Source organism: Anser cygnoides, chromosome 1 (assembly GCF_040182565.1).
Source record: "Anser cygnoides isolate HZ-2024a breed goose chromosome 1, Taihu_goose_T2T_genome, whole genome shotgun sequence".
In the NCBI taxonomy this organism is placed as follows: Eukaryota; Metazoa; Chordata; class Aves; order Anseriformes; family Anatidae; genus Anser; species Anser cygnoides.
The window spans coordinates 13513990-13531464 of record NC_089873.1 but is presented as its reverse complement, the minus strand read 5'-3'; the positions used below and the strand labels follow the sequence as shown (position 1 = coordinate 13531464).

Here is a 17475-nt window from a genome sequence, read left to right as displayed (position 1 = left end):
CGCATATAACTACTGACAGGACTAGAAGGAATGGCCTCAGGTTGTGCCAGGGGAGGTTCAGGCTGGAAATGAGGAGACATTTCTTCTCAGAAAGAGCAGTCAGGCACTGGGACGGGTTGCCCAGGGAGGTGGTGGAGTCACCGTCCCTGGGGGTGTTCAAGGAGAGGCTGGACGTGGTGCTTAGGGACAGGGTTTAGCGGCTGATGGTGGTAGGGGGGTGGTTGGACCAGACGATCTGGGAGCACCTTCCCAACCCTACCGACCCCCTGACTCCCCACGCTGCCGTGATTTAGGGGGGAATCCCTCCCGTCCCTCAACGCCCCCCCCCCCCCCCGCTCCCTCCCCGCCGACCCGGAAGCGTTCCCGGGCGGGCGCCTCCATGCGCCGGCTGCCGGCAGGCGGCGAGGCCAGGCCCGCAGCGCCCAGCCCGCAGCGCCCCGCTCGCAGCCCCTCGGTGCCGCCGGGCCGGGGCAGCATGCTGCAGGCGGCCCCGGGCGGGCACCTCACGGCGGTCGCCAGGCCGCTGACGGCCGGTAGGTAGCGGCGGCTCGGTTCTGCCGGCCGAGCGTGTGAGCGGAGGGGGGTTAGGGAGCGGTTTGGGGGGGGGGGGCTGCGTGAGGGAGGCAGGCTGTAAAGGGGGGTGTTGGTGAGGGGACGCCTGGGTGCTCGCCCAGGGGCAGTGCCTGAGCAACAAGTCCCGGCTGCTGAAAGGCGGAGGCCTGCGAACAGCCAGGGTTTGTTATCCTGGAGGCGCTGGGTGCGGGTCTCCTGCCCCAGCAAAACGGGGCGGGATTTAACTGCACCTAAAAGTGTGTTCCCTGACCCCAAAGGCACTGCTCAGCCTCTGAGGGTGCAGCAAGGTCTCTGGGAGGAACCCCCTGAAGCACCTGTGTTCAGCTTCCTCTGATCTTTAACATGATCCGGTGTTTTCAGAGCAAACCAGGAAATCTGGTGATCTATAGCATTGTGCGATGTTACACTATAAATTAAAATCCATACATATACCGTATAAAATAAAATACCTACGTTTACTTTTTAATATTAAAACCAAAGCAACTTCACCTTCTGTGGCTTACTTTTCTGTTTTTGCTTATAGCATCAGTGCTCTGTCAAGTGGAACCTGTGGGAAGATGGTTTGAAGCGTTTATTAAGAGGAGAAACATAAATGTTTCTGCCTCTTTCCAGGAGCTAGAAGATGAGAAGGAGCTTTCTGAAGAATCGGGGGATGAAGAATTGCAGCTTGAAGAATTTCCTATGTTAAAAACGCTTGATCCAAAGGACTGGAAGGTATTCTGTTGATACAGACAGCGTTAATTATGTTTTTGATGGAAATCTGGCCAAGTTACCAGCAATTCCCAGCTGCTGATGAGCTCCTCTCTCACCCCATCAGAACCACTCTGTGTCCATTAGCACTATACCTGTTTTTCTGTTTTCTACACATAATTACTTGATACGGGCAAACTCAAGAGCACATCAGGAGCACTCAGTAGGATCTTAAACTGTATTCTGGAGTTACATTAGTGCCTTGCTATTAAGACAGCAATTCAGTTTTCCATTAGTTGAGCTTTTTAGGATCCGATGCTTAAATCCAACTTGGACTGAGGTACTGGAATTTCTATAACAGCTTTTTAAATGATTGGTCCTATGGGTTTTTTCTAATGTTTATGGAGAGATAATAGAATTCTGTCTCTTGCTTTTAAAAGATGGGGATGAAAACTGTTTTTCTACATGTGTTGTGGCATTTAGGTCATGTATATCAGTGTTTATTAGGGCTCTTTTATTTTCTTCCTCAGAATCAAGACCATTATGCAGTTCTTGGCCTAGGAAATATACGATACAGGGCTACTCAGAAACAAATCAAAGCAGCTCGTAAGTACCTTTCCCTAATAACACTACCCTTCTTTTAGATGTATAGGACTATTTTCCACATCTAAATGCAGACATATCACAAACAAGCTTTTTACTATTTTCACAGGCCTAAAAATGCCTCCTTTTTGACTTGTTGTTTACCAGCCTTTAAACTCAAATCACAGTTCTGAAATCCACTGGCCTAAAGCTAGTGAACTCAAAAATTTCACTGAGTTCACATCTCAGCTTTCTCATTTCAAGATTTTTGTTAAAACAACCGAAAAACCCACAGGCTATAACTGTATTTCTGCACTTTTGAGTCTGCAACTGGACTCAGTGAAAGGCAGAGAAATAAGAGTGGCTCTGCCCTGTGTATTTCAACAGGTTGTTACCTTGCAGCTGCCTTACAGTTGTTAATTGCCACGTTTATGCTAGTGAATGTTTAAGAAGCATGCTGCTGGTGGGTTGAGCGTTTCATGGGAGTGGAGCAGAAGCTTTTATATTTTCATGTCTTCAAATATTGTAGTAAAAGTTAGACCACTGAGAAGCTCAGTTTTCATTTTCTTTGGTCATTTTGCCATTTGGAGAATGTAGCATTCCTGTTGCTGAATCTTGGGGTTATTATCAAGCCATTAAAGCTACGGTCTTGTGAGGTTACATTTCCTTGGCATTTCAGATTAGTAAACAATAGAACTTGGAAGTGCCAGCATGCTCCTTAATGATATCACAGGCCTGTGTCTTAAATCAAGAAGTATGATTTCATCAGAAGTGCACTCCGATGCACAGGAGTATCTTATGGTACTTGCATACCAAGAAACACCATGTCAGGCTTCACAACTTTCATTTATATGAAGCAATGTGACCTAGAGTTGACTTTGCAAGAAGATTTAAGTTGAAGACTCATAAATAGGCTTTGTAAAATAAGCTAATGGTTTTGTGAGCTGATAATTGAGAACAGTTGCATAAAGAAACTGCACTTGTATGAGTGGAACCACTGTCACCAGTTAAACCACAGATAAAGGTTAAGTTACTTGCAGACGGTTGGAACAATGGTTCCTTGAGAGCCGCTTGCCTGAGTTAGGGCATTGGACCAGCTTGTTGCCTTCTAGCAAAGTCATGGCAACTTACTGTGTGTGGTCACTGAGCACAAAAATGAAAATCGTTTTTCGCTTATAGCTTGGCTATATTACCTTGTGTTTGGATCTGGCTAAGACAGCACACTTAGCAAATTACTGAGTTGCACAGGAAATTGTGTTGTCTCTGGTATGTGATCATATGCTGGAGTACTTAGCAGTGCCACTGCGGATCCTGCGTTAATAACTCAGAGAGCAGCAGCTATTCTGTCAATTAGTGACCTCACTAATCTTATTGAGCAAGATCTAGGGCATATCTCTCTCTCTCCAACTTGAGAGTGCTGAGTCAACTTTGATAGCAACTTCAGTAGATATTCGCAAGGTGTTAGTTGTCTCTTAGGATTTACGTCTTAAGTAGAAAGAGAACTTGACCACAAAGTCTTGGGTGTGTGCTTAGTTTTATCTGTGGGTATGTGCAGCAGTCTTTACAGGCTCATGGCTGTAGTTTACTTGCAAAATTTCATCTTGGACTATATTCAGAACTTGAGTAAAGGAATTGAATACAATTTTTATTTTATCTAAATGACTTTGCTTTTGATTGGAAATAACAATTTATGTTTTTTTCTTTATTTTCTAGCTTGATTGCATAGGGAATTGTGCAGTCTTGCACAGTTACGGTCCTGAAAACACGTCGTGCTTTTTGAAGCTAACTGTACATCTGTAGTCACTGAAGTACTTTGATACGCATAATATTAGACTAAGTCTTGGAAAATCAGTGCTTCTTCAGCTGATAAAAGTGAAAGTTTCTAAGTTGAGATTGTCTGGTGTCCTAGCAGAGACAAAAGAGTGTTAATTCTGGCAATAGTGTTAAATCAAAGAAAGTTAATTTACTCATCTCTATTTTCTTACTGATGGTTTAAAAAATAAAAAAGTACCTAAGTAGAGGACTGACAGTTGGAATTACTATATTATTTTTAACAAACTACACAGTGTTGATGATGAAGTATTTCTAAATGTTATGTCTCTGATAGATAAATCTATGGTTTTGAAACATCATCCAGACAAGCGAAAAGCTGCAGGGGAGCAAATCGGAGAAGGCGATAATGATTATTTTACGTGCATAACTAAAGGTAAGTAATTGACTTGTTTTATTACTCAATCTGCTTGATAATCTAAAACATTATTTGTAGTGCTTTATTAGGTTTGTCACTGTCGCTACTTTTAAAGAACTGTGCAAAGCCAAAGAAGTTCTTTTCCATTTTAGCAAGCTGCTTCAATAAACAGAGGTCCCATAAATGTAACTTCCCTTTGGGTGGAAGCAGTATGGCATCGCAGCTCGTTGCCATTTGTCTGCCATACCACTTGGTGAAAAGCAAAATACTTTATGTTCACAAAATGCAAACGCTTGTAGCAGTGTATGCAAAGATGAACCACTAGAGGTTGCCACATACATGCAATAAACTGATACGCTGTAAAATAATTCCTTTAAGACACCAACAGCAATTGGAAAATCCGAATACTAATGCACTTGCTCTGCCAATAGAGCATCTATTGATTTGATCTCGGATATCAGTTTTCTCAGCTGCTCACTTTTGCCCACAGATGGCCTAGTGAACTCGATTAAATAACATATCGCTCTTGCTTCTAGTGACCTAGAACACCACTGCTGCCTAATTGCAGGCACTTGAGGGGGGTATTCTAGGTGTAACCAGGCTTATACGTCTAAAAACACTTTCATTCTTAAGCAAGTTTTCTGAATCAATAAGGTCCGTGGAGGTAGGGGGAAAAATGTTGAAATTTGTGTGCTCTAAACTTTCTAATTCTCAGTGACTTCTTTTGCTGCTAGTTAAAACGTTAGAAAATGTTATGTTAGAGAAGCCAATGATGTTTTCAGCCTTCTTTAGAGTTGTACTAAAACTTCTCAAAAACAAGCGCAGCAGTTGATTGAAACCAGACCTTTTTTGAGATCATGTCCACAGAGATCAAAGGAATTTTGATTTTTGTTTCAATTTGAAACAGAAAAAAATCCTAAATCTGAAAAATAGGGGGGAAACCTGTTTCCCACCTGTTCTAATTATTTACTGACCTTTATTAGAACATTGGGAAAGCTAGCTTCAAAAGGAAATTAAGATCTTCCTGCAACATAGGATTGTAGGGAAATAAAGTTCTGCTGCTGCCTAGTTAGCCCGGTGAAGGTTTTCCACCGTTTCAGTCCTGTTGGAAACTGGCAGATGTTTATAATAGCACCTGTAGCTGAGTTCAGGAGTGTGTTCTATGATCTACATGCAAGGAGTAAAATATGTTGCTCAATAACAGCATACAGTCTTAAGTGTAAGAACAAACAAAAAGGAAAGCATGAAGTGGCATGGAAGATGAGTAATGCTTCCAAGCAGTACCTCGGAGGAAGGAAATGCAAAGGGAAATCTGGAGCAAAGAGGGTGTTAACAGAACAGAGAGAATAAACTTGGAAAGGCAGGAGTGCATAGGCAGGATTCAGAGCTGGATATGGCAAAGGAAGGAGCGGGAGATGCAGTACTGGAGGAACAGAGTATGTGGGAGTAAAATGGGAGCTCGGTGTAAAATTGATGTCTTTGAAGTGGAGGAGGAGCCAACAGATATGCGCAGAATTTCTTGTGTTAGGGAAATGGTACGAGTGTTACTGAAGCTCCTAGCTTGCAATGTAGAGGATAACTGGGGTCATGTAGAGTATTGGCAGAGGGAATTGAAGGAAGTCCCTTACCCAGAAGGGTAGAGAAGATTGGCACGCAGCAGCTTATTATTTTTTTTTTGCTTTCGTTCCTTTCTCTACTAACGTGCAGTGAGGGCAGTTTACGGAACCCCAAAGCTCCAAGGTCTCCAGCTTATCACCTTCTAGGTGCGACCTTCACAGTGCAGTTCTCTGGCCAGGGAAGCAGTCACAGAAGCCTACAAATGACTGCAATAAGAATTTGATTTCTTCGAATTCTTATTCTTATTGAAAAATAGTAAGTAATGTAGGTCTGACAGACTCAGTAATTTCACGCTTCCTTGAGGGGAAAAAAAAAAGTTTACTGAAGCTAGAGTGTGATTTCCAGGTTATAAGGTTTCGGTAATATGATGTTCACCATGTACAGGACTGTAAAAGGAGAAGAAGTAGGACAGTGTGTGTGCTCTGGCTGAGAGCTGTGTGGTGTTTTATGCTGTTTCAAAGTCTCAGTGCAACTTCATCATGAGCTGCAAAAATTATTAAGAATGGCCCCTGTTTGTGCCAGTCCTGCAGTATTAACTCAGGGACTGTTTTTACTCCATGCCTGTCTTAGTAGACTGTTCTGTCAATTCATCTGCGAGGATTTGGTGCAAGATAAAAGCCTGAAGATGTCAGGCCCCAGCTACCAGTGACTGAACTGAGTTTACTGCTACAGGTTTATTTTAAATATAATATGATTTGTTGCATTCTAATAGCAAAATGTGTTGTTTTTCATAGACATTTTCTTCCTACTTTGTTGAACAGGAATTGCCAGCAATGCTAGTTGAGATTTGATCAAAAGAATAAAATACAAAGCTGTACAGAAGTGATAAATCAGATCTGAGAGCACGTCTTTAAACATTTAGAGCCTTTTCTGTTAACATTCCCACCTTGCAGGGAAGACTCATTTTAATCTCATGTTTGATGTCTGGTAACTTTTTACAGCTTATGAAATACTGTCTGACCCTGTGAAACGACGAGCATTTAACAGCATAGATCCTACTTTTGATAACTCTGTTCCTTCCAAAAGTGAAGCAAAAGAAAACTTCTTTGAAGTTTTTTCACCGGTTTTTGATAGAAATGCAAGGTAAGCCATGTCAGACTGCCTTTGCTGTGCTGGAAGATCAGCATTTACAAGCTCTTCTGGTTTTTGCGTGTAACTGGCGTGATTTTTAAGGAATGTTGGGAAATGCATTAAATTGATAGAAGTTTAATGCAGTTAAAATAGAATATTCTCAATTTATTTTTAAAGTAATCTGAACTGTCACACTGGAGGCAGTGCGTTTGACCCATGAGATTTAAAAAATCTCTGCTCCATATTAGATATTGTGCATTTTATACAACACACAGTTTCATCTTAAAATTATTTACTATACCAAGCGTGTATATGTTACTAACTAAAAATCCTTTTTTTTATGATTTTCTTATGAGGGTGAGACATTAACAGATGACAGTAGTTATGTTCACAGTTAAGTGGGGCATCCACAACTTCTCTGCCCAGAAGACTTAGCCATCCCTGGAGGTGTTCGAGGCTGGATGGGGCTTTGGACAACCTGGGCTGGTGGGAAGTGTCCCTGCCCATGGCAGGGGGGTGGAATTAGATGGTCTTTAAGGTTCCTTCCAACCCAAACCATTCTATGATTCTGTGGTTAAAATACAAGATATATGTAACTGTCAGTATTTGGTGGTTCTCTCTTGTACGGTGTGTGACTTTTTTCTACACAATTCATGCTTGTCAATTAACTTTGTATTAAGGCTGTCACAATATAAGTCAAGATTCAGTTTATTTCACTTTTTGCCTATATGAAAAAGTGTTTTATTGTGTGAGGCACTTCACAACGCATCCTGAACAATCCATTGCATAGGATGGATTGTTCGGAATGTGTTGTAATAGATTCTATAAATCTCTTAGCGTGCATTCCAGAGATTCAGACCTGATTCTGTGGTTGTCAGATGGGTTGTTCCCACCTCTGCTTGGAAATGGATGTCATGTCATGGAGTAAGAAATTCTAGAGCCTATGGAATAGTTCCCTCTTTGTAGGAAAGAAATGGAATAGAGGCAGAGCATCATGCATTGTTCTCTTGTTCTCTGTTAGAATATGTGGGAAACTTAATATAGCCTACCACAGAGCACCTTCTGTTCACTTTCTGTAAGCTCCCTTACCAGCAGAGTGTACATGGAGAAATGAGGCCCTGCTAACAGTGTTTGCAGATACCTTGTGTTCCGTCAGGTCTCCTTGTATGCACGCCAAACTCAGGAAAGGTGGAGTTTGCTTTTCTGGGGGAGCTCCCCCAGAAAGACACAAACAGGAGGATATTTAGAGCAAATGATCCTTTTTCTTCCTCTTTCCTGGTGCCCTTCTGTGTTGGTGGGAGGGAAACTAATTTGGTATTTGGATTCTGTACTTAACACCTGCTGTTTCATGAAGTAAGATTTCATATATATTATTTCTTGAATATATCGATTTATTTTTCAGGTGGTCGAATAAGAAAAACGTTCCTAAACTTGGGGACATGAACTCTTCGTTTGAAGAGGTAGATGCATTCTATTCATTTTGGTAAGTTAGATGGTGGCCTCAGTTGCTATTCGCAAGGTGTGCAGTGTAAAGGGTTTGCAGACCCTTTAGTAGGTTGATCGTTGGCTGTGGTCTGTTCTGACTGCGTAATGTCACGAAATTGCCTCATGGCTGTTCGGTGCCTTCCACAAACTGTGCTGGATTTCCTCTAGGAAATACATCCACGCTGTAAATTCACAGTTACAGCTGGAGGTTTGGGCAGTGCTTGGCCAGAATAGCTGTGAACTGAGCTGCCCCACAGACTAGGAGTGGAGTTCATTTCATTTAACTTGTGTTTTCAGGGGAGGTGTCTACTAGGTTTAAGCTCCCCTAGTTAAGGGAGGTCTAGTCCAATAAAGTCTGAAGTTTAAAATGGAGTTTGTCTCCATTATGTCTCGCATCCACTAAATATGGATGTGTATATAAAGATTAAATGAATTTCTAAACTCTGCAGGCTGCATTGTATCTCCAGTGCCTGTAATGAGAGATTTGACAATTATACTGTAAAGCTGGTGGTCCTACAGAGATATGAATTACTAGTTTCAGTGGTATTAACACAGTGGAATCATTGTAGGTGCAGTATAATTGTAAATGGTATTATAAATTGTAAATAACAGTGTAATTGCCTAGAAAAAATATTTAAGAAGGTAGATTATTTGTAATGGTTTTGCCGGTTTATTTTTTCATTCATTCTTGTTATTTTTATATTTAATTCAGGTATAATTTTGATTCATGGAGAGAATTTTCCTATTTAGATGAAGAAGAAAAAGAAAAAGCTGAATGGTATGTAAATAAAAAGAAATTTGATGGGAGACTGAGAGACTCGTGGCAAGTTGCTAAATCTTGCTATATCAGCCCATAAGACACAGGAGGAAAGGTGGCTAACCAAGAGATGGAATTCCGCTCTCCCAGTTCATTGTCAGTCACACACTTGAACTGGACTGTGGGCTTTTTTTTTTTTTTCCTCTCTTACCTGTGTTTCTTACCTGTGGTTCTAGAGGTGTTTCTAAGGTGTTCTGAAATTGTAAAAACAATGTATGTTATAAAGCATCTCCTGTGTGTTCATTTAAGTTCAGGCTTGTAATTCCAACATGCCCCAGATGCAGGTTGAACCTAGACCCAGAACAGAGTAGATGAGTAAACAGCTATCATGTCCTTCTCCGACTCTATTAAACTATGCTGAGACAAGTGATGCTATCTGGAATGTAGAAAGATTGGTTCTGATGGCTTGATGTTAATAAAAATTGCATATTTCTTGATGTAGTGATAATAGCTGAATTACTTGGACCACGTTGCTGTTGGAAAATATATTCTATTTTTTTCATTGTAAACACAGAACATTAAAATAAATCACTGTATCATTTAGTCTAACCTGTATTTCACAGGACACAGCCTTTCACTCGCTCATCCTGATATCACCACTGCTTGCATTATTTAAACCTCTTCTTCCAAGTTTGAATAGAAACCAATTTTGTAGTAAGGTTCAGGGTTTAGCTAACTTTGTGGCTAAAAATTACGCCATATTTTAGCTAGACATGTTTCTCTTACGCCTTTTTCTGCTCTTAAGTATTTGAGCCTCTCTGGACCTAGTTACTCTCTTCTCTTATGAAAGTTCTGTGAAGGCACTGTAATCAGTTCCTTATCAGTTGTATTTTTGATGAATTAGAGAGTAATTTCTAGGCTTCTCATTGGAAAGCTCTAGAATTATTTGCATAGCTCTTTTGTACTTGCTCCTGTCCTCCTTAAACATGTTTAGACAAATGGTACGTAGCATGCTGTACTTAGGAGAGCTACATGTCAGCTTCCTGCTCTTCTGTTCAGGTGGTTGGGATTCTTGTCATCCCTTCTTGCCAAAGGTTACGGTGCTCATCTGTTCTGATCCTTCAGTTTATTACCGGGTCCCCTCCTCTGCTGTGGGAATTGCTTCCTTTGATCTGAAGCATATTGTTCTGCAGTTGGATGTGTGGATGAGGATATAGATGCCACTAAAACTATGCCTTTTTCTTGACAGCACTGACAAATATTTCCAAATTTAGTCATCTAAATTTAATCTATTTAACCCGAGCTCTATCATGATATGATTTTACCAGAGTATCACAGCACTTCGTGGAAAGTGTTAGTTCGTGCACATACATTCACTTGATGTGACCTATTTGCTGTGAAATTGTGATAATTGACATTAATTATACTGCTGCCCTTTAATTAAACTATATACCAGCATTTCAGTTGTTTTGCTTGAGCTTAACGTTACGTCAGCAAATGGATTGCGTTTTGGAAACAGAGTCCATGATGTGGGCCTGTAATGACAGATGAGATGCTTGTTTTGTCAGGTGTTTTGAGGGTTTGTTTGATTGTTTAAATGCTTAGCATTTTGGACATGAGCTTGGGGCTTGGAACCTCATTTTTTGAAGTTTATTTCTGAAGTATTCAGAGAAGACATCTGTGTGGGGAAACTCTTTTTAAGTGTTTGTTGCTGAATTCCTAAGTTACTGACGCTGTAGGGTATGAGCGCTGAACTAACTATGCTCTCCCTTTTTAGTCGAGATGAAAGGAGATGGATTGAAAAGCAGAACAGGGCTGCCAGAGCACTGAGGAAAAAAGAAGAAATGAACAGAATTAGGACACTTGTCGGTGAGCATACAAACTGTTCTTGCAAAAAGATTTGTTAACTAACAGGGAAAGACACTTGTTTTTCTTTTGTACGTGATGTGTCCTTTCCTCTGCCAGACAACGCATACAGCTGTGATCCCAGGATAAAGAAATTTAAGGAGGAAGAAAAGGCCAAGAAAGAAGCAGAGAAGAAAGCAAAGGTAGAAGCAAAACGAAAAGAACAAGAGGCAAAAGAAAAAGTAAGTTAACTACTTGGTTTATTTGGGCTGGAAATCTCTGGTTCATTGATACCTGATCCACTATCTCAGCTTTTAGATGTGTCAGAAAGCTACTGTCAGAAGTTATATTGGGGTTTACAGATGTGTTGTCTTTGATCCCTGTGTAACAGGCAGTGCAAGGCTAACAGCCTTTTGAGAAAGATGAAAATAAAGAGCACAGATCTGAAACAAAAACTTCGAAAACTGAGTTTTGTTGTTGCATAAACTTTCTCTGGTTTAAAGGCCGTCATTAGCTCCTGTGGCCTACTTACTTCTTTCATAAAATGGATACAGCTGCTTGTTGTGTGGGTATGGTCTCTGAACGGTTGACTGGTTTGAGACATTCTGAGGTACTATTACTTGATTAATATTAAACAGTTTGGAAAATATGTCTCTGGAAACAGTATGAGTAGTGAAAGGCTTGGGAAATGTAAGGTGCTAAAAAGTATCTTCAAAGACAACACCAGAGCACTGCAGGGTATTGTGTTAACAGTGGTGCAAGAGAAATGCTGGACAACTGCATTTTTCCAAGCTTATACTCTTGGGGTAGACACAGGAGATTTCATAATCTTTTATAATCTTCATTGTAAAGGAGGCCAGGATTTACAGACTAGGTCCTCATAGTGAATATTTGAATTAATGCCAACTGGCATGGGTCACCCCTTCCCTTAAAGTTCTTGTGAAAATGAACATTGATATGTTGCTATACTTCAAAAACTGGAAACAGCATATTTTAATACTGAATGACTCAATAACCTTATAACTGTGTGTCTTTGGATTTTTTTGTGTGTGTTTTTTTCTTTTCTTTTGACTGCAGCAAAGACAAGCAGAATTAGAAGCAGCACGGTTAGCAAAAGAAAAAGAAGAAGAAGAAGTTAGGCAACAAGCATTAGTAGCAAAAAAGGAAAAAGAGATACAGAAAAAAGCCATCAAGAAAGAAAGGCAAAAACTGAGAACAACGTGCAAGGTATTTAAATGTTACTATAGTGAAATACAGGTTACATCAGTGAAATTATTGTGCGTTCTTAGATCAGGTCTTATCACGTACTTATTTTTATGGTCAGAGATGGGTATGGAAAGTGGGCTTACTAAATGCTAGAGAACATACTTACCATACAGTTTTGAGTTAGGAGTAAAGCTGACCAAATAGGCCCCAGCACAGCAATGGCTAAAGAATGCTGTCTGTTAAGCTTTTGTCTGAAGGACAGTAAAGTTCAGGAACTTTGTAGAACATGTATTTCTGCTTCCAGAACTGGAATTACTTTTCTGATAATGAGGCAGATTGTGTTAAAATGATGGAGGAGGTGGAAAAGCTTTGTGATCGTCTTGAGCTAGCAAGGTAAGTTTTCTTGCTCCTGATTCCTTCTCGTTTTGATACCCATCTTTCTACTAGCTATGCATTGTAACTTAATAATTTATTTTTAGTCTGCAATGCTTGAATGAAGCACTTACATCCACTACAAGGGAAGGAGGAAAGGCGGCTGTAGTAAAACAGGTAATTATGCTGAGTGTCAAATCAAATTAACAATAATTTGTTTGTGACATTTTATATGGTTGAATCTAAGTAAGATAGAACATAGCTGCTGTGGACTCTGAGTTTCAGAGTCTCCGGGCAGATTTGGTTTCCACTACGTTATACATAATGCAGTTCGTGGCTAGTGAAATAACCAGTGCCAGCTGAGAGAAGTCAATGCATTTTTAATTAGTAAAAGACTCAAATCCCACTGTTTGTATGGTACGCAGAAGCAGCAGAGGAATTTAGTTTTCCCCAACAGTGGGTGGCCATTACCTGGAGGAGAAGGAAGGCACTCTTAACCTGTTCTGTTACAAAAAGGAAAATCCTGCCTCTACTCTCCCTGACCTGGGGCTGGATCCACAAAAGGACCTCATGCTGCAGGCGATAGGTGCTGGAAGGGCCAGTGGGTTGAATGCCAAAGTAGAGGAAAAGCAAGACATTTGTGACCAGGATTCACAAAACTCCACAAGGATCTGCCTAAATATGCCAGCAGGGAAAAGCTATTTGGAGTAAAAAGGCTGAACCCATGTCTTGCAGAGCGAGTGAGATGCTTTCTTTCATCCACTTTGGAGTCAGATCTGTGAGCGTTATTTCCTGATGGAGAAGACAACCTGTCCCCATCCCTGGGGCAGGTTTACTCATCAGGCAACTGAAGACTTAAGATTCAAATGCCTCCATTCCACAAGTGACTGAATCCAATCTCCCTTTCTCCAGGAGAGCGTTGCAAACTCCTGCTGAATTGCTTCCTAACGAACTACACATGGCCGTCTAGGCCTGAGTAAGCACTTATCTGCAACAACCCAGATTTTAGCTATTAATGCTAGTTTAGCTAACCTATTGAAGCTTTCACTTGAGCTACAACCACAGTAACAGAGAATTTCTGGCCTAACCAAGTTTAGGTAGCAGTTATGCTGGAAGGTTTCGGAATTACTGTATTCAACAGGGATGTTGGGCTGCCCCCAGTCACCAGTTTAGCTTCTTAATCCTTTTGTGGATCTGTCCCTTGGTGTCGGATGTTAGCTTGGACATTCCAGTTATATGCAGAAGTCTTTCCTTAATCCTGGGAGCATTTGTTTAATTTCCTAGTGAACTTGTGATGGATTTCCACTGTAGCGGATAATCTGGGATGGCCAAATTTACGCACGTGATAGAGGGAGATAATACTGGAGCAGATGAGCTCCATTTCCTTATGTATAACGCGAAGAACAGAAATTAAGCAAAATTCAAGGCTCAAAGCAATTGCAGAAGAGTGGGGTTTTTGTCGTCACGTGGTTCTTTTTCCTTAAATAAAAATGCTCATTTACAATCCTTCAGATAGAAGAAATAAATGAACAAATAAGGCGAGAGAAAGAAGAGGCAGAGGCTCGTATGCGCCAAGCGACAAAGAGTTCAGAGAAGTCGACCACTGGTGGTGGAGGGGGGAGCAAAAACTGGCCAGAAGATGATCTACAGTTGTTAATTAAAGCTGTGAACCTCTTCCCAGCAGGGACTAATTCAAGGTACTTCTTGGTTTTGGTGTTAAAAGCCCTGTTACCAATTTTAATTAAATAACAAGTGTAATACAGCTAATTTTCAGACCATCTGAAGTATGATGTCAGTGTAAGGACTCCTTAAATTTCCTTTTCCTTGACTGGACAGCAGTCAAGAGTACTCAGGAATATTGATCCTCTAGTCTGATCAGGTGCAAAGCTTCCCCTCTGTTTTGCAAGAACACACTAAGAATAATTCCAGGTCTAGGGAATTATCTCATCTATCTATTATCTATCCCATTCTCTCTTCCATAATCCCATTTATCTGGTGTTCAGGCACTCTTTCGAGGGGCAGTGGAAAAACAGTGTTAGTAACATCTCAGCCCTTTTAATATTGGAGTTGTTGAGGGAATTCAAATAAGCGACAGCTGAGCAGAGTTTTGAGGATTAGAGTTTTACATTTAAACAACCACATTTAACCCCCATACCTTTGTTGTATGAGAAGCCAAGAACTTCATCCAAGCTGAGTGAATTCTTAAGGGAAACTTAGCATTTAGTAACCAAAAGCTTTCCACAGTAGTTACTGTGAGAGTTTTAACGTATTTAAGTATGATTAAACTTACTTAAGAGTTGGTATAAAAGTGTTCAGCTGTGTACAGTAGCTTGATTCTATTTGTATGAAGATAAGCTTTACATAATGTGTTGGTTTTTCCCCTTTCTATCCTTGCTTCAGGTGGGAAGTTATTGCCAATTACATGAACTTGCACTCTACTACTGGAATAAAACGAACAGCAAAAGACGTCATCAATAAAGCAAAGAGCCTCCAGAAGCTTGGTATCTTTGTTAGCTTATTTTTGTATTAAGATGGTCTGCGTGCTTCTCTACAGCTTGATTTTTTTTTTTTTTTTTTTGAGCAGCATTGTGTTTCTGTTGTGAGAAAATGCTTTGTATATCCCCAAAAGAAACGTACTTCTGGTGGGAAAATTTAGAGGAGCATTTCTGTGACTCAGTATTTTCAGCCCCATAGCTATCACATAAGTCTCTACCTCATGAGTGGATCTCAAATTCTTTTAACTTGATGCACATGTAAGATTCTAGGCCCTGTTCATTACAGAGGTTCCTTTATACTTAGAGCGGGTGGAACTGTTCTCTGAAGGCATCTGGAATAAAGAGAATTGATGAGTCTATAGAGATGCTTTAAAAAGACAAAGGAGATTCAGCACCAGTCAGACAGCTAAATTAACGTGGCTTATCTCCTCGCAGAGTAAATGTAGGCCACAGAGCTGGGATACTGAGAAGAGACTCTGGAGGGTGTTCTCAAGGAAAATCAAAACACGCCGCTATAGAAAAAACAGTTTTGAAGTTGTTTCTCCATCCGAAACCACATACCTCTACAAGGAGGATCCAGACTCTCCCCTGCATTCCTGTCTGCCTGGCACACTGGTAGCCTGAGTAACGCAGATTTGTGCCACAGCCCTTCTGTGAGAGTAATCCCTTCTGATCTCACTGAAGCAGCAGATTCAGGCTTATGTTTGTGTGGAGGACGTAGTCACTTGAGCAGTATAAAGCAACTTAGGAGTTGGAAAACCAGGCACTTTGAGCAAAATACATTGGACCCTAAAAGATTTTTATGTACCAACCTCTTTTTTTTAATTGATTGTGTTTATTAACTTAAAAAAATCTGCTACACAATGTTTTTATTACTACATCTGGCTTTAGTTTTGTTGCAGTAACTGTTCCGTTCAATGTCTGTTCCTAATAGACCCTCATCAAAAAGATGATATCAACAAGAAAGCGTTTGACAAATTTAAAAAGGAACATGGTGTGGTGCCTCAGATGGACAGTGCTGCCCCCTCGGAACGATTTGAAGGTAAAAGTGAAAAGGAAGCTCTTCTTGCACTTGTCTCTGCTGTGCACTTCAGTAAGAAAGTAATCTAGAACTCTAAGCCTTGCCTACAAACAACTAGCAAGTAAACAGGTGATGCAAGCTCAGTTACTGGATTTATTTGAGGGTTTCTGGTACGTTTAGTACAAACCAAGGCTAACTAAACAGTCAGTGACAGTTTGGAGTGCTTCCTGGGGAGCCAACAGGTTAAGTCAGATGCTGAGATCATCTGTTCCTCAGAGGTGCTACATTTCCAGGGGCTGCACTTGAGATACACGATCATCCTACAGCTAACCTTTGGAAAATGTGATGGGTGTGTCTGGGGTTTAACAGGAGACCAGAGTCTTGCAGCAGGCTGGTTCCTTACTGAAATGTAACAGGAAGAACAACGTCGCTGCCCCAAGGATGTGGTTTCACAGGACAGCAATGGTTATCTAACACCTGTTATCTAACACCTGGCTGACAACGAAGTTGTTACCTTCCAAAGTCTCTGTGCTGTATTTAAAGATCCCAGGTGCCACTTTGGCCAGTCTGTTTCAGTGTTGTTGGTTTTTTTTCCAGGCTTTAGTACTGGACATCCCTTAAATCAAATCAGTGGCTCCAAGGACTTAAAATCAATTATAATATTTTCACAGTATTTTCTTACACTTATCTCGAGGAATCATTACTAAAGTTATTTTTACTGTCACTTTTGATTTTGAAAACAGGATCGTCTTTAGATTCATCCCCTTGGACTACAGAAGAACAAAAGCTTTTAGAACAAGCACTGAAGACTTATCCAGTAAATACTGCTGAAAGGTGGGAGAAAATAGCAGCAGCTGTCCCAGGCCGGTCAAAAAAGGACTGCATGAAGCGATATAAGGTAAGGCTTTCTTACCTCCTTCTAGGATTTTAATTAACTCAGGTTTTGGTAGAACCCATTGCTTTTACTTTTGCCATCCCTCCCCAAGACAGTATCTGATGACAACAAATTAGCAGAAGATGGCACTTTATGGAGAATTTTGTTGTTGTTGTTAACCCAGAAAAGCAGTACGGAATAGGTTTTCTTCAGTGGAAGTACTAAAACTGGAAGCTGGGAAGAAGTCTGCCCCATAAAATTTGTCCTAAAATTTGACAGCACCTTCTTGCAGATTGTGAAGTCCTTTCCCTAGCCCGCTTTATATTCCCTTTTGTACTACAAGGGGATTAGATGAGCATTGATCTTCTACACCATGTCAGTATTAATTTGTTTCTAGGAGAAATTGTTTTATGGTATTAAACTGTCTGGATTGCTTACTGTTGAGAGCTAGTGTAGTGGTTCAGGCTGACTACACCAAATGCTTAAAACCACAGCATCATTAAGGTACACATTTTAAGTAGGTTTTTGTTTTTGTTTTTTCTCCACTTCTCCAGGAACTCGTTGAAATGGTCAAGGCAAAGAAAGCTGCTCAAGAACAAGTGATGAATGCTACTAAAGTCAAGAAATGACTTTTACTGACAATCTTTGTTTTATAATAAAAATGCAAATACTATACATGTTTTCCTTCTCTCCTTAATT

General features: G+C 40.6%; 1 protein-coding gene across 2 annotated transcripts; it reads left to right on the top strand.

Annotated features, from left to right (window-relative positions):
• Nucleotides 1–370: 370 nt before the first annotated feature.
• Nucleotides 371–17449, top strand: DNAJC2 (DnaJ heat shock protein family (Hsp40) member C2). Of its 2 annotated transcripts, none has more exons than XM_048068519.2 (17): nt 371–533; nt 1097–1287; nt 1794–1869; nt 3953–4051; nt 6592–6733; nt 8124–8204; nt 8919–8984; nt 10741–10832; nt 10929–11050; nt 11886–12035; nt 12319–12407; nt 12494–12563; nt 13899–14083; nt 14787–14887; nt 15816–15923; nt 16646–16800; nt 17331–17449. In XM_048068519.2, the coding sequence occupies exons 1-17, from the start codon at nt 380–382 to the stop codon at nt 17403–17405; spliced, it is 1956 nt and encodes a 651-aa protein (XP_047924476.2). In that variant the 5' UTR covers nt 371–379; the 3' UTR covers nt 17406–17449. The 2 variants fall into 2 exon arrangements, with proteins under 2 accessions (XP_047924476.2, XP_047924477.1); XM_048068520.2 differs by having other exon boundaries at nt 412–533; nt 1186–1287.
• Nucleotides 17450–17475: the final 26 nt, after the last annotated feature.